This window comes from Saccoglossus kowalevskii, chromosome 10 (assembly GCF_978046115.1).
Source record: "Saccoglossus kowalevskii chromosome 10, keSacKowa6.1, whole genome shotgun sequence".
Lineage (NCBI taxonomy): Eukaryota > Metazoa > Hemichordata > Enteropneusta > Harrimaniidae > Saccoglossus > Saccoglossus kowalevskii.
The window spans coordinates 18,475,346-18,494,947 of NC_140650.1; the positions used below are offsets into that span (position 1 = coordinate 18,475,346).

The 19,602-nt window shown below is 34.8% G+C and overlaps 1 protein-coding gene across 1 annotated transcript in view; it reads left to right on the forward strand.

The window, feature by feature from the left end:
• Nucleotides 1–19,602, forward strand: part of LOC102802508 (gamma-aminobutyric acid type B receptor subunit 2-like) — a 37,697-nt gene that overhangs the window by 12,301 nt on the left and 5,794 nt on the right. Inside the window, exons 3-10 of the mRNA XM_085504610.1 lie at nucleotides 8,277–8,606; nucleotides 8,887–9,075; nucleotides 9,410–9,655; nucleotides 14,492–14,555; nucleotides 15,090–15,173; nucleotides 16,152–16,302; nucleotides 17,696–17,828; nucleotides 19,049–19,156. Coding sequence (XP_085360736.1) covers nucleotides 8,277–8,606; nucleotides 8,887–9,075; nucleotides 9,410–9,655; nucleotides 14,492–14,555; nucleotides 15,090–15,173; nucleotides 16,152–16,302; nucleotides 17,696–17,828; nucleotides 19,049–19,156 — 1,305 coding nt within the window. The remainder of the gene's footprint in view (nucleotides 1–8,276; nucleotides 8,607–8,886; nucleotides 9,076–9,409; nucleotides 9,656–14,491; nucleotides 14,556–15,089; nucleotides 15,174–16,151; nucleotides 16,303–17,695; nucleotides 17,829–19,048; nucleotides 19,157–19,602) is intronic.

Here is a 19,602-nt window from a genome sequence, read left to right on the forward strand (position 1 = left end):
CCACTTTTTATTGATACCACTCCTAGAAAAGACAGTATAATGATATATTGCCAGCCCATCTGTTACTACAAATAGTATCATAATGTGAAATGTGAAAGAGCTAGCAATTAATTAAGACATGCATTGTGTAATTTAGGAATCCATAAAAGACTAGACAATTCATTGTCACTATTCAAATTATTCATAATTCCGGCAGCCATTGGCGAATGAGATATATTAATTTCCACACCTATATATGCATCTTTGCAGGTTTATGATTGGTTATTTTAGTTTATGGGTATAAACTATCCTAGACTAGTGGTGTAATATATAATGTTGCCATCTGAAAACGAATATTCCATTACATGAAGTCGTATGGAAAACTGCATAATGACTGCCAGTAGCTAGGCAACGATTACTGCGCTACTCTAAAATGACTTCAATACGTACAACTACGGAAGTTAGTGTTATAAAGATGCAATCAAACTTACTGAAATGCTAAAATTGATTCTAGATAACGCTGTATTCGTCTCTACACATTGTACAATTGTTTCGTGTTTCGTGCCCGGTTTGTAACAACTATTGGTGTATAAAGTGATGAGACCATTTTTATGGAATGCATCAGATTTTAAATAAAATTATTTTTAGAAAGGCATCACATATTTGCAACTAATTATAACTAATCTTAACCATTTATTCTGCGGTCAGAGTTTGAAAATGCAATAAATTATTACTCGAAACAATTCAGGATGATGTTGGCAGTCTAATCTATATAAGCGCATATATTTGGCTTACAGGGCCATTTTGTGATCCGCAAGATAAATTCCTATTATGGAAGATCAAGAATGGTACATGCGTCACAACACCAAAAGAAAATAATGAATATTTCTATGTATGCCCTGAAAGTATCTAAGTTCCATTATTTTTATTATTATGACCGTAAACACAATAATACTTATGACAGATTTTCCTCTTCTATATCTCGTTACATATTTCGGTGTATGGAGTTACTTTCTTCGATTTTATATTAGTCTTGAGGGTATACCAAGTTTTTAGAGTGTGTAATTTGTTAAGGTTGCATGTGTCCTGTAGGGTTAGGTTTGCCGGTATAATGAATGCCCTTTACGGTGACATTAACGGGAATTACGGTAATGGTATACGTTGACGTGGGCGCATCTACAACAGTTTTCTTTTACTACTGCAAATCTTTGTTGTTGCAACTCGGTGCGCATGAGTAGGGGAACGGTAATTTTTGCCAATAGATCCGAATACAAAAATAACATCGACGTGGCTGACATCACTTTATTAATGCATGCGTTGAAACACACATATCTATGTATTATAATGTGTAATGTCTGTTTTTGTATTGAAGTTGTTAATTCACTTTACAGGTTATGATTTTTTACGATTGTTGATTTTTTAGTATGATGTCATTTTAACCTGTCGGTATCTTCAATATGTCCAGATTTTAAAAGTACATAGCAGTGTATAGCATAACATTCGAAGCTCAGGATATAAGATTTGCGCTTTTTAGACGTGAAGAGTTTTTTTCCCAGAGAGGCTTATTCAACGTGGAATTGTATTCAAAAATGCACCAAGCACCATCACAAGTGGCTTTGTCAAGGTTATCCTCCGCGAATAACTATTACGAATTTGCATGTAATATTCGATTTTGCATGAGTCCGCTTTCCAGTTCGATTCAATAATGTACAACACTTCACATCTATAACTGATTGTCTATCAATAAGTGAATAACGTACCACAGTATCTATGTTCATTGTTTGAATGTTACACGTGCTTAAACTAGCCAAATCAACATATAATAAGCTGTGCCTTTGTACATGTTACCACGGCTTTAAGAACGAGCAGACTTGCTATCAATGAGCCGAAACGTGCGAAATACGGGTTGCATATAGATTGTTTTCTCATGTTTGAACCACCCTAGTTACGTGGTATGTTAATATACACTTGTATGAACGTACACTATGTCAACATGTTATGCGGATATATCGAGAGTTTATTGCATGCGCTTTTCTAAATGTTGTAATATTGCATTCTGACTAATGACTAAGACAGCGTTCAATAACGGCTACCATGTACCCTGTACCATGTATGCCATAATGGCATATGTGCCCTGGCAATCGATTGAACTATTACAATAAACCAACAAAATAATCATACAATCCATTAAACTATTACAATCAACTTTTGTTGCATGTTATTTAACACTATTACTAGCTAGTACATTGGTGCTTTAGTACATGCATAAACCTTAGAAAAAAGGTCTATGGAACATGTGATATAATTGCCAACGCACCCAAGTAAACAAACAATCTGCCTGGACAAATTACCAATTACGTACTTCTGCGTACTTATTTCTATGTGCTCTGCGCGAGTTGCTGTGGAACGCCAGTTAAGAGCCAGTTAAAAAAAAAAACTAAAGAAGAGAAAATAGCACAATTTCAACTATGAGAAAATCCAGGCCGACTAAATTTATATATGTTGCACATGTAAGGGGGATCTTATTACACTGTGCATGAGTCCCGACAAGTAGCTCCAGTGTACAGTTTTCTGGGAGTTTTCATCTCCCCAGTGATGGTTGCCAGGCGGTGAAAATGCCCGGATATTCGATTACGAGATTATGTGTCTTCAAATATGTCAAACCTAGAATATTCTTTTTTATGGCATATTTGTTTACGGGTCGTGCTTAATTCTATAAAAGGGATTTGATAAGATACAATGTCTAACGACGATGTCAACAGATGGTGCAATTCATTGGAAAGGTGCGTCAGCAGTTGTTGTATCGAGATCAGCATTTGATTACATAATTGGTCGAATCTGAAGTGGGGATAAGTATCGAATCGTGTTACATTGAGCAAATAATGCACGTTACGTTGCACGGATGAGGGTATATGTATTTTTAAATGCATTGCATCAAATAAATATGTTGGTGTATACAAATGTTGCTCTCATTTTCGTGTATGTCTAACTTCTGTGTTTTTTCCACAAATCATAACCTAAAACTTTCCAACTGTATTAATTATGTTCATTTACATTGACTGTAGAATGCGTTAAGGCTAACAAACTCTTGTGCCATTCCGGGATGATTTTTTTCTATTTTATTCTCTTAGCTAGTGGAATATTGGTTCATCTGTCAACATTTCTGAACTCGATGGCACGATACAATAAAATCCATGCTGTAGATGGTTAGATGAATTGCAACTCCCACCCCTCTCCCTTCTGACTCAAAGAAACCTTGAAACGTGTCTCCTTAAAATATGTTATATCTCTCCCGGCGATGTGCGTATGCATTTTAAGTTTAATTGTGATTGTTTGAAATATACGGAACTAAAATCGCTGTTTGCGTTAATCAAACAGCACCAATACTAACTACGTACTATTTAGTTGCATTTGAGTTTTTCATTACGCCCACAGTGATGCAGGTAATTTGAAATACGATGTATGTATTCACTACGTCTTCCCTGTCGATATCCATTATTGCTTTGTTAATAACCGAATGCAAATTTCGCTACCACATACTCCTAAGGCAAGACAAGAAGGAAGCATAGTAGTTAGTTTTATGCCATTGTTTTGTGCGTAGTGTGCATATTTTTATAGCTTTCGGGAGATATTCCAACATGTTTTGCAGATAACAAAAGCTCAGCCAATGGATGTACGAACAATAAAAGTCGGCATTTTATATAGAAAATCATGAAAAATTAAGAAAGGTATTTTACATGTGTTTTTTTTATTAATAACACTTTTTAAACCCAGTAAATAGAGTGTATGTTAAGATCTCATGCCACTAATCAACCAATGACTTAATTTAAATGCCTTCAAGTTGCAAGAACAAATGATATTTTTTTCTCAGGTGCTCCTTGTTTGAGGGCGTGATCACCTGGGTCAAAGATGAGACCAACATGTGGTTTTTTGTTTACTACTTAGCGACTGTGTACCTGTGAGTTTATTATGTGTGTATTTGGATGTTCTAATCTAATGTTTTTCCGGTGATTTATCTAGGTGCAATCCAAATGCAGTAGGTGTGTCTTGTTTACCTGAGATTTGCAAGAGTTCGAGCTGGCCAACATGCTAGTTTTTTTCAAGTGGTTGATTTGTTGATTTCCCATTTTTGAGAAATGTTTTCAACTTTGTTCATCATTTTCATATAGCAATCTCGTCATATGTTAACATTGTCGTCTATGGAAATTCAATTAGTGGTATGAGCTCTGAATTATTGTGATTGCGAGACAAAAACTTTTTTCTAAAAAATACATTCATTTGTAACATTGCTAAATTAACATTGATCACAAAATATTGTGATTACTACATGGTTTGAAGCATGCCGTAGCCACGTACAAGCCGACATTGTACGTGCAATGAATATATAATTAACGCAATGTGTTAACGTCTCGCGAGATTTGTAGATGTCCATGATAATACTGAAAGGAGCACTTCGATACGACCCATGATCTGTAAATACAATGTTATAACCATATCGATTCGGTAGACTGTTTTGCTCACTCGTCCAATGTAGGTGTGCTTGTGTGTGCAAACTCTCCCACACTGTTCATAGTGAAGATATGGCCCTGAAAGAAAGAGTGTACAAGAAGCGGAAAATAGGTTGTTGAATGTGCTGCCTGAACTATGCATTTATAATTTAACAGCGACGTGATTGAATAATCTGGCAGAATACATTCAGGTCGGAAAATAACTATATGACATTCAAAGCATTTTAGTCAGTAAACATGTTGAAAATAAAATAGATATCTCCTAAAATAATGTTGCGCTGTTGTTTGCCAATCTAGTGCACGCCACGCTGCAACGTCTGCCACTGAGACTACGGATATTCGAATCACCACACGAAGTAAACTCCCGAATTCGTGTAGAATACAGTTGTTCCGGGATTGTTGTTTGCCAATCTGTTGCACGCCACGCTGCAACGCCTGGCACTGAGACTACGGATATTCAAATCACCACACGAAGTAAACTCCCGAAGTCGAGATATCGAATTTTATTTATTGGCTGGGAAAGACTCCGATTGTAATTGTGAGATTTGTGATATGACATAGGGGTCTCTTTATAAACTGGGTAACAAACGAGGCAGATGTAATCATTACCGCATGATTTGTGAGGATCTAATAATTGTAATTCAGTTTCCATATCATATTCTGTAACTGGATGAAGAAAAAATGATGTAATATTACTATAATTTAAATAGCTGGCGGTGGTCTTTAAAATTCGTGATTTTCTTAGCAAGTTCTTCTCCAATATTGGCGAATAATTATTTATTTTTTGGAGATCATGCAGATATTCAGATTGATTGTTAGGATTATCAGTTTCAAGAAGTTTGGGCAACTTGCCAATACTAGCAGCCACCTTTTCAGTTACTTCATTAATTATCTTCCATAGTTTATTAGAATTGTTTTTGTTGGCATTGATTTGCTTAGAGAAATGCAATTTTTTTACTTTTCGACGAATAGAAGTTAAAATATTTTTGTAGCCGTGTTTGTTTTTTGTGTTTTATTCCGTTTCACTAACGTTGTTAAAAAAATCAGTGAAATAAGCTGTGTCTACATCAGCCGTGGAAATATTTGCCCAATTTGTGTTGTTTACTTGATGATGGAAGTCATTAATATCATACCTGGAAAAGTCGCGTACATAGTGTTCACCCTTTTCAATAAAGGTAAAGGAACAAAATAGTAAAAGACATTTGAGAAAAAAGTAATACGGGTGGGGGCGTTGTTTGAAATTAAGAGCTGACATTGTGTCAAAATAACTTTGACTCAGGGTGTTTTCTTGAATATAATCGATATTGAAATCGCCAATGAGGATATAGTTGGATTTAGTTGATTGTGAATTAATAAGGTAATTCTCAAGGATGCCTGTAAACAATACCGAAAGTGAAAATGGTAGTTGATAATTGTATTTCGAGCTACACAGATTCTGATTCATGTATGTTACTTGTTGTTAAAAATTGGAATTGTGTTGTGTTGTGTTGTGTTGTGTTGTGAATGTATGCAGCCACACCTCCACCAAGAGTAGTACGACTGTTTTTTACTACAGTATAATTAGGAATGTTTAAATAGGATAAATCACCCGCTTGCCATATTTCAGACAATGAAATGATTTGAAATTTAGGTTATAAAGTATTTTCATACAAAAATTTAATTGGTCAATATTTGTTTTCAAAGATCTGATATTTGAATATATAAGAGAGAGCCTGATGGTGATTTTGGGAATTCTGTATTGAAGTCATTAACGGAATACGATTTGCAATGGAATTTATAAGGTGTTTTCATCTCTTGGTTGGCAGTCATATTTGAAGAGAATGTACAAATTGCTCAACCAATATTTAAGAGGAAGAAACATAAATCAATGACATTATATAATCTTACTGATGTCGGCTTCTGTATTTATAATTATTGTATTGTGTGCAGGTGATTTCTTCACATAGATCCGCCTATTGTATGTCCACATACATTTATGTCCTGGCCGTTTTTTGGCTGCATTGGTCTTGAGTTAAGTTTCGTATTGTTACTTTGTTCATATCCCATATCTAAGTTTGCGCTTTTTGTCGTATATACTGTTACGACGTCTTCGAGTGGTTAATCTCACAATGATGGGCCGCGGTCGTGGTTGTTGTCTCTCTTCGGGTTGTCATGGTTCCTGATTTCCTTGTACCTATGTGATGAGTTATATCTATTTCATTTCATTTCTGGATTAATTTTCAGTAATATGGTTCAGAACTATTGCGCTATCTGTATTTTCTTTTTCATTGAGTGTTTCCGGAATCCCGCTTACTTCAAAGTTAATTGTGGGATTTATTTGAGTCAATTACCTCTTGCTCCAGACCAACGTTTCCCTTAGCTCATCATTCTTATTCCTAATACTGGTATTTGGCATTACATTACTTGCTTGGGTGAGGTTGTGTAAAGTGATTCTATTGGTAAAGTAGAAAACACACAAGATGCAACCAAATTACTTATAAACTGTCAAGTCTCCCACTATATCAAACTCTGGTAATTCTTGGATATGCCAGCTCAAACCTGTATAGTGTTTGGGGACAAAGAAAATCATGAAGAACTTGAGAGCTCCAAAAAGACCCTGTTGCACCATGCGTCCTCTCTGTTGTTCTCACGCTTTGACTGCATGGACATCAGTCGAAAATTATAATAACTGAATAGTATTTCTTTTTTATATGTTTATATACCAGTGCTATTGATCAATGTTATTTTTGTGTTCCACAAGACACATAGCTCATAAAGAGGCAAAAGGTGATTTGTTTGGTTCACTGCCGAGGTCTCGCGCAATGCGTGTAAAACGAGGATTAAACGTCTGCCGCAATTTAATAATTTGATTTTCTTTTTTTTGTAGTTCATTCTAGAAAAACATATCTTTCAAGAAAGGATTATTGCGTTGAGATAAATTTACTTTACCAAAATTGACCATCATTAAATTTAGATAGCACATTATAGAGCGCGTAAATACAAAAAAAAATTATTCGTGTTTTTTGAACCCCACGCGATGCTTTGACACTATAATGCCGCTGTGACTTTTGTTTGCATTGTTTTTAGGTTCGATTTCATCTCAGACAACTATTTGCAGTACTTTCATTGTCCATATTTCCTTTGTTTATAGGGCAATAACTCACATATTCTAGGAGATTTGGTGAATGAGAGCGCCATTAAATCAGCGTGACATGTTTCCTACACGGCACACGTTTATATAGTTTATATATATATATATATTCAAAATTCAGTTAAATACTGTAATCTTGGTTTGTATGATTGGAATTCACATACGTGAATGAATAAACACTAAATCGTCCAGATTGGAAATGAGTTTTACAGCGTATTAATGAACTCATGATTCATGAATCGAGTATTTGTTTATTATATTTATGGTATATTTGAATTTCTAAATTAAGTATCTAGAGTTCACTAGCGTTTTTGTATACGTTATTGTATCAACGTTTTTCAAGGAACAAGTGCCAAAAATATGATTATTGTGTTTAAGCAGTTTGATTTAATTATTATCGTGTTCTTATATATCTTTTGATCTAACAAAGTCAAAATTACACGATTACGGCGACTGTTTTAGGGAATATTTAATGAATAAATAAACTAATAAACTGATAATCATAATTGAACACTGGATGGTGATTTCGAAATTTTATATCAATTGTTCATAGTAACCAAACAAATGTTTTATATAAGTTGTATAAGTAACTAAAACACATTGTAAGCGTCAAGTAAAAACAACTTTTTTTGTGAAAGCTATGTACATTAACATTGCAGGTGTCACCCAGCGTAACTTCGGCTGGTCTTTCAGACACATCTAAATACCCATCTCTGTTCCGCACGGTCCAGTCAGATATAACAAACAATCCAGCCCGCCTGGCGCTAATGCGGCATTTCGGGTGGGATGAAATTGGCACGCTGGCGCATGATCAAGACCTGTTTAACAGCGTCATGCAAGACTTCCACGATCTGATTGAAGTAGAAAATATAACGGTTCTAGCTTCAACCACGTACAGGAATAACCCAGAACAACAACTCAAACAGCTGAAAGCAGTGGATGCTAGAATCATTATATCAATGAATTATGGAACCGAAGTCTTATGTACGGTAGGTATTGGACTATACCCTATACTCATAATTCTGAGAAGAAATTAATTTTGGTTTAACAAAATAAGTGTTGAAATTTACTACAATAATATATAAAGATATATATTCTGTCATTATTTTTAAAGATGATCCTGAATTCACATCATTATAACTGCGACACATTGAATTAGTTTCGTGTGGTGAAAACGCCCATCTGGGAAGCATATAACTGATCAACTTTTGTGGGCATACATGAATAATCGGTTAAACTAATATAGAAATATACGTTTAATACACACAGGCTTACAAAGCTGGTATGTATGGACGTAAATACCAATGGTTTCTGACAGGTGGACAGAGTATTACCTTAATGAGCGGTGCCGAAAACTACGGTTGCACTGACGATGAAATCATAGAAGCCATAGAGGGGGCTTTCGTAACTGACCACTCATACTATGGCAACGAAAATGAGAAGACTATATCGGGACATGTATGTTACAATAATACATATCATATAATTATATTAAAATATCTCTAATTGCTGTCTCTTTATGATTCTCAACAAATTAACACTGCGCCCAAAGCCATTTTTTTAAATTTTAACTGTATTGATTATACATTTAATTTAATCATTCGTCTGTTTAAGAAATCAGGGAATCGTGTTTGGACTCCGAAGAGCGCATCGTGTTTACGGGCTACTTTTTCATTTGTTGTATTCATTTGTACAAACATAGACACATTTGTTTTAATCCATCAATTTTAAATCAGCGCGATTCAACATGTAGTTATTTTTTCATCGGATAGTTGTGCATTAATTCCTATAGACCCCAGGCGAGTTCCAATCAGAGCTAAACAATGTAATAGTCAACAAGTACAACGCAGATGTTTCATTATCATCAGAGTATGCGCCATGTGCATACGACGCCATATGGGCCATGGCACTGGCGTTGAATGGTTCTATTGATCAGTTATCCCCGAATAAAACCTTGGAAGACTTCACATATGACGACTCGAATATGATGCAAGTGTTTAAAGACGAAATGCTGAAAACGAGTTTTACTGGAGTTACGGTATGTACCTCAAGTACGTTTGTTCCAGCAGTTTGGGTATCATTAAAGGGCGGTGGTCGTCGACATCTGATTGTGTATTGATTGGTTGGAGAGTTGTGTTATCTTTACAGTCGGTGGGTCATTAAAGGTTCAACTGTCCAATCATTGTCGCATTGTATTCTAAATGACGTATTCATACAATGATACACATACAAAAAGGATTGTGTAACTGTGCGTAGTATGCAAGTACTGTCGTATGTGTCACGACAAACGTGAGGTTGTCTTACAAAATTTAGTATAACATAAACTGAAATAACGTCTACGCCAAAACAAAGAGGAAACATTATTTTTGCAAATATTTGACAATAATATTCACTGATCACCGGAATGTTAAGTCAGTTTTATTTGGAAAGAAAATACTTATTTTGTTTCTTTGAGTGAAAATCACAAACTCATGCAAATACAATGCATACTTTATAAATCGGTAGATATTAATAAACATGTGTAAGACCTGAAAACAGTACTTCCTTGGATAATTTCTGACACATCATTGGCTTTGTGGGGTCGAGTATATGTGGGGTTACTCAAATCATAGGTATCTATTATGAAGATATTCATATTCATTATAAGGAATTCAGTCTTCCACACGATCCTTAAACTTAACCCTCGTCCGTCTTACATTTTTGTAATCTGCCGGACGTATTGATGCCGGCCATCAAATTCTCAATATATAACAATTTCCGGTATCAGCAGTTTCGACTGTGTAATAAATTCAGATTGAATCTGTTGTATTTCGTTGATATTCGTGAAAGGCGTTGGATCCGATAATGTAATAATTACCGATAATGTATCATTAACCGATAATGTAACTTACAGGATTTACTCGATATTGTAATAAAAACCGATAATGTAACAATTCGCAACCATTAATGTAACAAAAAAGGCAACCGATAATGTAACACCAAATAACTGATAATGTAATATATTTTTTCAACCGATAATGTAACAAGACGGCAACCGATAATGTAATAACATATTTGCAAGATATTTACTGTTTAGAGACGGCCGGTCCAACAAATATGATTCTTTTGTCATTCCTTTCGCGAAGCAGGAAGTGATTTAGTAGGCGACCAGGAAACTCTCTATTTGAAACAAGTCAATATTAACATTCGCGCACAGCTCGTTAGCACGGACTTAGGGAGCAGATACCTTAGCCCGTGTTAAGAAAACGTGCGTGAACGCTCAGCAAAGGCTACGAATCGCCAAGTTTAGATTAAATCTTTCCCGTTTTAAGACCCGCTCCAGATACGCTAAGCGGTCAGAACGCCATTGCATTATATGTTAATTTGGAAGATTCACTATTACATTAATAACTAATCATTTCGGTATGCCATTTCCGGCATGACAATCAACGCGAGCACATCGAAAGATGTTGTTCTCGGGGAAAAAAATGAACCGACGATGAGACTCCGTGCTACTGAATTTGCTTTGATATTGTTTTATAACCGTTGAACTCATACCTTTCTGGTTACTGTACTGAGTAATCACAGTTAAAATGACTGAAGATTTGTTATATTCTTCAAAAGTTTTGGAATTCCATAGCTCCTTTTTAACCCTGACACCTCTTGTGCGTGAAAGCAATTGGGTCTATTCGATATGCAAACATGTCTTAGCCCGTACTTCGTGTAGCGTAGACATTATTACTGCTTTTGTGGGTTGACGAACATTTTCGCCCGGACGATTCGGCCCCCGGATGTTTCGGCCAGGGTTGACGTTTCGGCCCGTGGCTTTCTTCTGTAAAATATACGAGCTTCAGTACGTGAAAGTAGTGGCGGCGGCACATTAGGGGGGGGGGGTCGCACCTCAAAAAAAATGTTGGGGGCGTCGCTCCTCCACATTCAAGCCTAAATTTTCCCCCTCAAAATGCAAGAAATAGCGTTTCAGAAAGTCTAGATTTCTAAATTGTTAATGGGGAATATGCTCCGGACCCCTAGTAAGGTCGCGCGAGTAGATAACCCCGACCCCTGATTAAATTAAAAATAATTATACAGCACAGATTTAAATATATATAAAGATGAAAAAATATCAATATTACATTTAAATGAAATGTCATTAAATAATGTCATACAAATTGACGAATGCTTCCTGCAGTTGACAGATCCACAGTCAGGTTTAAAAAATGGTTTGCGTCTCAAACACATATTTGGAACATAAAAGTCAATATTGACAAGAATAGCAGGGCAGTCATAAGAAGAATTAACATTCAAGAATAGTTGTCCTATTAGATAAAAGAGAGATGTTAAAAAGTTTGCAATAAATAGAATAACATGTAATACTACAATGCACACGCAACTTAGTACATAAATATTAAACAAATTTAAATTGCACATTTTCAATTTTGTTAGAAAGTCCTTTTTGATGAGGGGATCACACCACAGAGTTATATTCAAGAATAGATCTGACATAAACAACTACAAAGAAATAATTGCAGAAATATCATTAAAGCTATGGATACCCAAGTCTTTAATGATGGAAACTTGCTGCAAGGGTATACCTTCCATAGAATATTTATAGCTTGAAATAGGCTTTTTCTTAAGAGTGAAGGTAATAAATTTACACTTCTCTAAATTGAGTGATAATTTCCAAAGGTCGCACCACTCTACAAACTTATTAAGATCAGTTTGCAAAATGTGACTGTCAGTTGGAGATGTGATAGACTTATAAAGCTTGGTATCGTCAACGTAAATACTAAGATTGGCAGAGATATCAAGGTGGGTGATGTCATTAATATACATAACAAATAACAAAGGCCCCAGGAGTGACTCCTGTTGTACACCAGACAATGCGGGAAACTATTCAGAGACGTGATCATTCAAAACTACTCTCTGCTGCCTATGACTTATGTAATATGATAATATGTAAACTACCACAAATACCAAGTTTAAAGGCCTTGTGGAGTAGCAGTGGCTGGCACACAGTGTCTAAAGCAGTATATATGGAATCTACCTGCTGCTTGTTGTTAATAGCAGCAGATACAATGTCAGTGCATTCAACCAGATTAGTGGAGGTTTATCGAGATGGACTTAAGAAGACATATTAATTTTATGTCATTGTAAAATTCACACCTATCGTGTGGATATCAATTATTTCATAACAATAAGTGTTGGTGGTATAAGTTTGTTTACAGAAATTATTGAACCTACTAAGGTAAATGTTGCAAAGATAATGACGTGAATACAGGTTACTCGTGGGTTTGTGAAACATGGGAATAACGAAAATATTTTATTACAGTGGCGTTTCATTTTGGCATGTTTCGCATGATCGGCCTTTAATAATTTTCCATTTCACAAAATTTAACAACTTTTTACACCCTCTCAAAATATGGTCCTCTATATTGTCTTGGAAGGTCCCATGATTCGCCGTAACTTCATGGCAACCCCGACAGCAATATTTGAACACAAAGATGTGCAGTCAATATTAGCTGGACATGCTAAACATGTATCCTATAGTATAAGAAAATTTCAGTACTCTTTTTAATTAAATTGCAGCTAAAACCAAACAAAAAATATTTGTTTGATGGGAGGATATAAAATACAGTACATTGCATATCGTTTTGGAAAATGTGAACAATTTCAATGGATTTAAGTTTGCAGCTATACATGTCACCCAGTTACGTTATCAGTTGAAAAAAATCTATTACACTATCGGTTATTTTGTGTTACATTATCGGTTGTCCTTTTTATTACATTATTGCTAGCGAGTTGTTACATTATCGGTTTTTATCACAATATCGGTTAATTCGTGTTACATTATTGGTTAATAATACATTATCAGGAATGTATTACATTATCAGGTTCAACAAAATGTCTGTGAAAATATATGCACAGAATATGTCATTACACATCACAATAGGTGAACCGTTATTTCTCGTTGCAGAATTGAGCATGTCTTCCCCAATAAAAATGTCATGACAATATGAAGTTTTAATCAGACGTTAACATCGTGAATACTAATATCAACACTCAAAAAATGGGTAACATGAAGGGTTTAATCTCGATACTCAGGAGGTCGTTTAACGTAACGTAACGTAACGTAACGTAACGTAAATTGAATTACATGTGATATTCTGTCAACAATGACGTAGAATTACAGAAATTGTGCTCGACTAAATTATGTTGTTGACACACAAGATCGTGCATCTCGCTGCGATTCCCTGGTATATAACATATGAGTATACACGCTACATGTCAATATACAGCAATACGATCAGTATGACTCAACTTTAATGAATTAAAAATAATGAACATCTGAATAAAAGAAACGATAGTAAGGTGTACAATAGATGGAATAATAAATACGTAAACTAAAGGTACTGCATAATTATCCATGGAAACATGTTACCTGATACTTGTCCGCGCTAGTATCACGCAAAACATGTATCTCTTTCAGCTAGTTAGTTAGTGTCGTATTGTTTATTTTTTTCATTTTTCCATCCAGTTTTTAAAATCCTGTCTGATCCCATATATTACATATATATATTGATATATTACTGTGGTTGCAACGTTAGTATAAATTCCAAATTCGTTTGACAGTAACTCAAGGAGTGAATTTTAAAATCATAAATTGGTATAATTTATAAAAGGCACGTTGGACGAAATGTTATGGTGAAGATTCTTAATCATTGTGCAAAACATTTTTCTTTTTTAATTCGCTTCATTAATATTCCGAAGTATGTGTCATAGTCAAAAATGTGATTAACATTTATTGTTGTTAAGAAATAACTGTAACAAAACAGAAAAAAATTTTGTCTATTTGCCGTGTTGATTTCTTTCCTGAAATGGTTACTTTAAATTTCAGGGTCCTGTGCACTTCACGCCAGAGGGTGATCGACTTGGACGTGTCATTATTTATCAGATACAAGGTGAGATAAATAAATGGTTTATTCGTTATATAAGTCATGGCTGCAACGTGTCTGATTTTCACGCGCGTAACTAATATGATATGAACATCAATCTATTACAATAAGACACTTTTCGAAAAAGTTTAACGTAGATCAATTATAGTGCAATGCCTGCTTCAGATTGTATCAATTCCCCATTTAGTCTGGAATATTTATAAGTTAAATTCCTTAGTGTTAAATCTGAAATTTCAGTCGGGAAAACAGTCCAAATAGAGAATAAATATTATAACATGCTTCATTATAACGGCGGTCAATAAAAATTGTTATTTTCTCTCAAAACATCCTAAAATCTTAAAATCAATTCAGATTTTATTAAATCGGGACTTGTTTTTCTTCTGATATCTGAGCAATAACTTCATTGTCTTCATTGTTGAATAAATTTATGCTCTGAATAAGTTTTAATAAAACTTATTGACACGTTGCTGAAAAATATTATATAATGATATACACTTTTAATTTGTGTATGTATTTATTAATCTGGTCCTTTTATTGTAGATGGGGAAATGATTCGTGTTGGTGTATATGATAATTATAATGATGTTATAGAGTGGGACAGTCAACATCGTTTACGATGGAAAGGTGGGCACATTTTCGAATCTAATTAGTGTGTCTAAGTAAACATGTAGGTTTCTTCAGTGCTCGCAATCAAACAATATTTGATTTTTCTATATTCAGAGAGTTGCGAAATGTCTAAGTGTTTACTTCATAAACACATGGCATAGGGCATCGATGTAAACTAATCACTTAGAACTCCAAAAGAAATATGTCAACACGAGTGTCTTCCTTCTTGTGAGTCACGGGTCTAAGCAGCATATTTAAAATCATTTCTGGCACGCGAGTTCGAGTAACATACAAACTATTATTTGCGATTAAATATCTTTGCCAGTGTCCTCGTCACGTTGCATTCGTGACACATAAGCCTTGGCATCTTTATTATTACGATAAGAGTACACCATATAATTAAAATCATACACGAAATGTCTAGAAGTGGAGATTACAATTTACGCTGATTCAGTGAAGCCCTCGATTAAGGATTAAGATTAAGGATTTAGGTATAGGAGAATCAAACCTTTCACGTCACATAGATGTATCGTACATATTGCTCGTACGGCCAAAGATTGAAAAGTTTTACAACATGTACTAATGTTAAAATTTACGTCAATATTACTATGTTTTCTGAATGCTCGAAAATGAACCCATACCAAACAATAATGCCATCACGTAGTCAGATGTCTACTCAATTGTCTTCTGTGATGTGCCATGCAGAGTAACGACCTGATTAGCAATATAGTTGCCCCCTGCTAACAAAATATAGTACTAGATGTGTTTATGTCGCAGGAGTAACAAGCTGATTGCATCCTCTCGATGAATGAATTGCCGTCACACAAAGAATGCATTGCAAGAACATGATATACATTTTTTTTATATTACAAGTATACAAGTATATACAAGTATTGTTATATATTAGAACCGAGATTAATAACAAATATAGAAGGTAATAATTGAATAATCACCGTACATAGTTGTTGAATATAACTTCTCTGTTATTTGTTTCAGGAGGGGATCCACCTATTGACTCAGTTGAACAGCGAAGCGTGACCATCGGAATAACACGTGGGGTATATGTTGCTATGACAACGCTCTCATTACTGGGAATTTGCATATGTTTATTCTTCTTGTGGTATAATATTCGCTACCGTTATCACAGGTATGAATTCGAGTGTGATAACATAATTATACATTCAACATTAAATTATATGTGTTCTGGTCAAAAGAAAATACAACACCCAAGGTGATTTTATACATTCCTTACACATTCATATGATTTACTTTTACCCCGAACACTGAAAAGTGTGTAAACAACGATGGTAGGAGTTTACACAGAAAAAAACAAGACAAAAAACAATATATTTTTCATATTTGAAAGATAAATGTTTCTATGGTAACAGTTTGATGTGTCTCATCACAGGAAATTTATCAAAGACCTATTTGCCGTGAATGTTTAGTCATTGTCGTATATGATAGCTAGTTGGGGCGTGATTGCATGTATTGCGCGTCGCGAGCAGCAATTGTGTAATTTACATTCGGGCTCTGATTCTATTAATCAACGCCTAATAAAATTAACGAGAATAGTTATCTGCGTTAAATGTTATGGCTTGGATATATGCATGTTTGTTAAATTGATTGTATCATTCAATTGTAAAGCTTGTGCATTTATCCCGGAACTCCACTCTTTATCTTTATGCAAATAAGTGAATCGTTACAGTTTTTTTAATACGATATATTGCACAGTAAACTGCAACACATGCGTTCCGATTAATGAATAGTGTGACATTTGGCTTGGTTAAAGTGTATTAATAAAGACGGCCGCATTGGGTTCGGCTCGTGATGTCAGTAATGGCGGGGGTGTATCACCAACTGCAGAATACGGCCATTGTCACAGGTGATTAATTGTGCTTAATAAACTGAAATAAATTGATACCGTTTTATTGGCATGCATGTGGCGTACTAGTTTTGGATTTATGTGAGTTTTTCGGACGCTTAGTAATCTATGGTCAAGGCCGCTAAATAATAAATGCTCAACATCCGGGGACCGCTGAAATTGACATACAGAAAGATACTCCCATTATGCGTGTGTTACATAAGACGCTACGATGAATAATTATTACTCATGTTTATGCAAATGTTGTAATTAGTGCTTTTTCTGATCCCGACATTTTTGTCCAGTTACAATGCGTTATGTACGACAGATTTCAGAAATTTGAAAATGTGATGTATTATTTTCATCAGTAGACCATGTCTTAAAACACAAATATTGGTTCATTCATTTTGAGACATGTGTAATTTTTCCCTTGAATTTATTTGTTTGAGTTGTGTAAATTAGTTGGTTCTGTATGAGTATATTTCTTTCTTAGTAAGTTGTACAATGGACAACCTTCAGTAAAAGACTGACATCCAAAATATTGTTGGCGTTATGGACACCGACACAACCCCGACACTTGTTATCGCCGTACTGATTCGTAATATGTCGTTTTTAGTATCTAATGAATCGTACTATATCTAATGAATAAATGTGTGCTTCACTATTTGTCTTAAATCAGGTTCATCAAAATGTCGTCACCGCGCTTGAATAACATCATGATACTGGGTTGTGTATTGACTTATATTTCCGTTGTCATGTTTGGCATTGACAGTAACGTATTCCAGGGTAATTCATTACTTACAATGTGCAGCGTAAGTATGCATTGATACTGTCATCAAGATTAACTTTTGACTGTCACATGGTGATCTCCTCGACTTGCGATTGCATAACGTATTAAATGTATTCTTATAAATGTCAGTTTATCATTCAAACAGTAAGCCCACAACTGAGTGAGGTTGTGATGAACATCATGCCAAATTCGGATAATGGTATATTTCAAATGTTAAACTCGAAAGCAGAGTGACGACTCTCATATAATTAGGTTAAAATGTTTCTCAAATTGACCATTACTTTTTATTCTTTACATAGAATCAGATTTTAGATTCACTCGGCCAGTATGATCAATCTTCATAAGCAGCGTATAGGTTAACAATGATAAACAAATGTATTTATCATGTTAAGACAACAGAGAGATCATGGATTTGATTGGTTTAAATCATTCGATAGACGATAAAGATGTAATGTTAGATATTTCCAGAAAGCTGCGAGTTTTAGCTAATCAAAAATTAGTTTTGTTTTGTTTTGTTTTGTTTTTATTATCGATACATTTGTGTAAACAGATTGGATTGGTATTTTGCTCAATGAAATAGTTGTAAAACATGTAAATTAAAAATTGGTTTGTTTTGATAATAACAATGACGAATCGCAGTCGAGTGTACAAGCGAATAAGTGTCTGAATATATTCTGCCTTGAGCAAAATATGTTCAAAAACATTCCCACAAAAGTGCCTAAATAGGTACATCCTCGGGCATTGGTGCCTTCTCGGGGATTTACAGCGTTCCTTAAATGCGTAGGATATCCGACTGTTATTGAAAAATATTGGTCACAATATATAATTGCAAATCGTCGTTCGAACCGTGGTCCCCGTAGTGTAAAAACGTAGGTGGGCAGGGCAGGGAAATTTACATTGAAACGTAGGATGTCCACCGCTTTGTCGATGTCATACGATATGGCATATTAAATTACAAATAACATCTCATACAACATTATCATGTCATATTGTTTGTTTGGTATTCTTAATATAAGATATAATTAAATATTTGTTTCAATCATTTTGTATTAGCTTTAACTCACTTCAGCTTTATTGTTTGGTTATTGTGTTTCATTTCCTTTTGTTTTTGAAGCAATAAAAGGGATACAGTGACAAAGAATAGTCGTCCGTTGGGTATATATAGTCAGACAATATAGTAGAGAATACACTAATACTATAGTAGTCAATTCAATCATTTAGTTTTATGCTTTATTCCTGCAGTTGCGTATCTGGGTAATGGTTATTGCGTTCACGCTGGCCTTCGGGAGCATGTTCAGCAAGACCTGGAGAGTCCATGTATTATTCACGACCAAGAAATATGAGCGAAAGGTAAAAAAACAAAAATCGATACCGTAATAAATAATTTCTAGCTGACTTGTTGGTTGATAACAACAGCGAAATGAATATCGTAATAGTTCCTCCAGGGGTTTCATTAAGATTTATATAAGTATAAAGCATTTGAGGAAAGCTGAGAGATACGCGGTAATTCTAATTTTGTTTCCTGATATCTAGACAGCGGTAGAGAAACATATTTCACTGATACACCGTGTTGTCCGCCTCTTAAAGTCACAGATGAAATAATACTGAAGAGACACATAGACTGACCCTACAAAATCAGATTTATTAAACGAGTGGATCAATTGTCATTTGTTCTTCGCCATATAAATATGATATTGTAGGGTGTTACGAATTTGATATTCTATTTATTCCATGTATTGTTTTTGTAAGCAAACATATCATAGATTGTAGAGCGTTCTTGCTCGGTCGCCATCATG